The 4,518-nt window shown below is 37.2% G+C and overlaps 1 protein-coding gene across 1 annotated transcript in view; it reads left to right on the plus strand.

Annotated features, from left to right (window-relative positions):
• Nucleotides 1-3,526, plus strand: part of LOC107711793 (6-phosphofructo-2-kinase/fructose-2,6-bisphosphatase 2-like) — an 18,071-nt gene extending 14,545 nt beyond the window's left edge. The window contains exons 13-16 of the mRNA XM_016516843.1: nucleotides 263-325; nucleotides 703-767; nucleotides 1,080-1,160; nucleotides 2,360-3,526. Coding sequence (XP_016372329.1) covers nucleotides 263-325; nucleotides 703-767; nucleotides 1,080-1,160; nucleotides 2,360-3,526 — 1,376 coding nt within the window. The remainder of the gene's footprint in view (nucleotides 1-262; nucleotides 326-702; nucleotides 768-1,079; nucleotides 1,161-2,359) is intronic.
• Nucleotides 3,527-4,518: the final 992 nt, after the last annotated feature.

Raw genomic sequence — 4,518 nt, forward strand, 5'->3', positions numbered from 1 at the left:
CACACACACACACACACACACTCAAATCATATCAGGCCTCTTGTGACTTACTGATGACTATAATGAGAGACACGAGTATGTAGGTTTCTGACGGCTGGTTTTCAGGTAATAAGTGTCCTAAGAAGATCCTCTAACAAGCTCTATGAGATGAAGTTGTTGATATTCCTGAGCAAAACTCTTCCATGCATGACCGCTTAGACTCAAATATGTGTTCATAATGTCAGCAGATCTTCTCATATTTTGGTGTGCTTCTATTGTACAGATGATTTGCCGTATCTGAAGTGTCCCCTTCATGTGGTCCTGAAACTCACCCCAGTGGCTTATGGTACGTGTTGTTCATTCACTAAGGCCCATCTTAAAGAGCAATATTTTTTAACGTTTTCTGGTTTAATATATATATATAGATACAATTTTAAATCAAAATAAAATTTGTTGAAATCTATACTTATTTAAATATATATTTAATAAAAAGCATTAAAACATTACTTTTAAATATATACATATACATTTATTTGAACTATTTGTTTTAATATATAATATGTGTGTGTGTGTGTGTGTTTATAAATTATAATTAATAATATAATAAAATATCTTAATGAAATGAATAAATACAATACATTTTCATGATGTTTTTTAAGAGATTTAGATACTCTAGTAACATTCAGATTTGTTTCAATACTTCTTGTTTGTTTTCTGTTGCAGGCTGTAAAGTCGACATATTTGACCTGAAAGTAGAAGCTGTGAACACACACCGGGACAGACCACTCGTAAGGAGAAGTATAACCAGTACCAGACTAACCGTTTTTGTGGTGTTTGCTAAAACAGGCTTCACTGTTATTACTAGCAAGCATTTAGTAGCATGCTGTTTCCCTTCTTTAGGGAAATGTGTTTTTGTTTAAACAGAAAATAAGTTCTCAAACTTTATTTGTGCAGAACGATTCTGGATGTTAATTCTATTATGATATTTTTGGAATCACGTGTGTCCTGTGATCTCGCGGTCTGTCCAACACGAACAGCTTGAGTAAATCAGCAGTGGAGGAGCCTCAAAGCAACAACAACCTCTTGAACTCTTTTAACAGAACGCTAAAGGCTGGCAGAGTGGTCTGTTTTTGCAGTGCAAGTCTGGAGGTGGGAGTTTGCCTGAAAAACACAAACCACAGGTCTGTGGTCAGCGCGATTGTCGTCCTGTCTCAGAATAGTCCTGGCTTATGGCTGGATATTGTTTTGGATGAGTAGTTTTAGGATGAGATCAGCATCTTCTGTTGGGCGGCAGTCGGGGGAGTTTCCCTCCAGCCTGAGCTTTAATTTAATGTGCATCAACATGTTTAGTTTCCGCTCAGATTTTTAAAGAGCTTATATAACATGGAAAACAGAAGGTTTTTGCACTTTAGAACAAAAAAAAAAAAGAGTTTAGAAATTAATACTTTTATTTAGCAAGGATGCTTAACATTGATCAAAAGTGATGATAAAGGCATTTATAATGTTACAAAAGATTTCTATTTCAGATAAATAGTGTTCATATCGATATCGGAATTATATCGTATCGACCGAAATTAAGAAATATATTGTGATATCAATTTTGGCCATATCGTCCAGCCCTAATTGAAACTCGTACTGTTATATTAGTTATCATTTAGCTAGACTATCTTTCATGATACAACGTTATTTATACATGCTTTTATCTTGCATCAGATCTGGAAGGATGCTTTTAAAGGGTATTTTAAATTGTTTTTTAATTATAATTTGAGTTCAAGTTGTCAGATTTGTACATTTCTGACTTTAATACGCAGAAAGTATGTTGAATGTTATGAATATGATGGCCTGTTAAGAATCAGAGGCTGCATTGCTCTTGCTACTTGCAGCTTGTTATTCCATTTGAATGCAAATATGAGTGTGATTGCATGATCGGATATGATCAGATCTGTAAGTGCCTTTGCTTCGCAGCCAAAGTGTAACCAAATCAAAGCCTAAAAAATACAACAGATCTCTGTGAGTGCAGATTCTTGGATCCAAAAAACACATTTTCCTCGGAGCCAAGTCCTTTATTTTAATGTAATGTGTTATAGAAAATACATTTTGTGTTCTGGTTTGATTGCATCACAATATCTATAGCACTGTTATAGTTATGACTAAGTATATATGTCATGCTAATTTATTGATAAACATTTTGAGATCTAAGAAAATCAGTCTGTGATACAAGTTCAATTTTTTGTCATTTAAATAGCAATTAAACTGTTATTTTACTACCATTGGTATAGTATTATACCTTCAACTATATATATATATATATATATATATATATATATATATATATTAGAGATGTGAGTGTAAAAAGGTACTAGGAGCATGTATTCGCAAGAACAATGTGAAAGGCATTATCTGCTGCCACAGAGAATTTGGTTTAGCGCTAGCTACACAACAGTCTCAGCGCAACTCGGAGCTAGAGGAACAGAACAAAGAGCTCCGTGCTAGAGTATCCTCTTTAACTAAGAAAATTAACCGCAACAAAGCTGCAGAAATAACTGATGTGGAAGAAGTTAGTCAGCCTGATAACAATTATCCTGACTTACAAGCTTTCTTTGAAACAGATGTAGCCATCCAATCAGTAACTGATGTGCCTGTAGATTCAGTGAAGGTATGTGGCGCTAGGAGAAGATCTCAGGGAATTGAGGGAATTGAAAGTGTTCCTCCCAACTCTTCTGTTGTCCAAGTACAAACTGTTGCCAAAGCACTAGGACCTAAAGATATAGAGAGACTATCCCAGAGCTTACCCTCAGCACGCACAAATTTTTCTGAATTTAGAAGAGCATTGATCAGCAAAATGCGTCTCTACGACATGTCATTATCAGAAGTCACACAGCTGATGTCACAAATTCTAACTGAATCTGAATTCAACAGTTTTGAGTCTGCTGTTACTTCTGAACTACAACATGCGAGTAAAGGCGATTTGAGAGGAGGTGTTTTGAAAATTCTAAAGAATATCATGGGACCCAAAATAGACTGGTCCAGAATCACTAACTGTGTGCAAAGGAAAGAAGAAACTGTGAGTGAATACACTGAAAGGTTTTGTCAGTCAGCTGCAGCATACAGTGGAATAGCTGACACTCTAGAGAAGGTACTGGATCGTAAAGGACCACTAGTTAGAGCATGGTTTGATGGCCTTTTATCAGAGTACAGATCTGCTTTGCCGTTCTTAGATCTAACATGGTCCACTGGAAGTTTGCAAAACAACTTGGACAGGTTAGCTACATGGGAAAGAGACTCTGATGTTAAAGCCAGAGTAAAGATTGCAGCAGTATCCTTTCAGGTCAACACAGAGAACCGACAGAAACGTAAAAATCCTAAGAGGGAGGGCAGTTATCATTACTGTGGTAAACCTGGACACTGGATGAAAGAGTGTAGGAAAAGCAAGAAAACATTAGGAGAAATTAACAGCTTTACTCAGCTCCTACTCCGTCTACTTACTACTCTGAAGCAGCCCCTCCCCACTTCACCGAACTGTTGGAGCAGCTTGCTCAGGTGTTAACTGTTAGGGCTGTGAGTGCTTAATTTCCCCTGTAATCCATCACAATGACAAAATTATTTTTGTGAAAGGTAGCATACAAGAGAAAGAGATTGACTTTTTGCTTGATACAGGTAGGAACAGCTTTACGCCACTGTCTAGTGAGGATCAAGTCAAGCGGCCCCGCCTCTTCAGCGTCGGCAACCCGCCCCGCTTAGCAAGCATTCCTGCCTTATCGACCTCGCGATTCCCTGAGGCGCAGGAGAGCGAGGAGCTGAGCGAGAGCCCGGTTAGTTCTGTGTGTCTGAGCTCTTAATGTGATTTACAACACTGAGACCTAGATCCCAAACACACACCGACAATATAAAACAAAAAGCAGACCCATATGCTGATAGATATTTGATTTTATGTTTTAAAAAGAAACATATACACTACCAGTCAAAAGTTTTTCAACAGTAAGATTTTTTATGTTTTTTTAAGAAGTCTCTTCTGCTCACCAAGCCTGCATTTATTTGATCCAAAATACAGCAAAAGCAGTAATATTGAGAATATGTGGGGGGGGGTGTGCGCGCGCGAGGCGCCGGTGCGATCGAACAGCTGAAACATAAAAAACTCCATTTTTGGAGTAAGATATAATCCGCAAAATTGTTTACTTTTATTTTTGCACACTCACAATAAAAACAAGATTTGTGCTTTTGCTAAATAAAGCAAACAAACAGAATGCGCATTGTCATCCTTTCCTTTCCGTGAACTTGTTTATGGAGCGCCGCGCCACACTTCTGTTATAAATCTGTTAGCTTAATTATTTAAGTCAGATATATTTCACTTTTTTTTTTTTATGAAAACAAATTGTTATTTTTATTTTAGGTCTATTACTTACATAGGCTATACATTTTCCTTAAAGCATCCCATTTTGTCCCAGGGCTTGAAAACCTGTGCCCTAAGCTAGTGCAGAAACTTGTGAACGATGCTCTTAGTTGTGGCATCACCGTTTAGTGACATCATTGAATGCTCCG

This window comes from Sinocyclocheilus rhinocerous, unplaced genomic scaffold (assembly GCF_001515625.1).
Source record: "Sinocyclocheilus rhinocerous isolate Xijiao unplaced genomic scaffold, SAMN03320098_v1.1 scaffold1409, whole genome shotgun sequence".
In the NCBI taxonomy this organism is placed as follows: Eukaryota; Metazoa; Chordata; class Actinopteri; order Cypriniformes; family Cyprinidae; genus Sinocyclocheilus; species Sinocyclocheilus rhinocerous.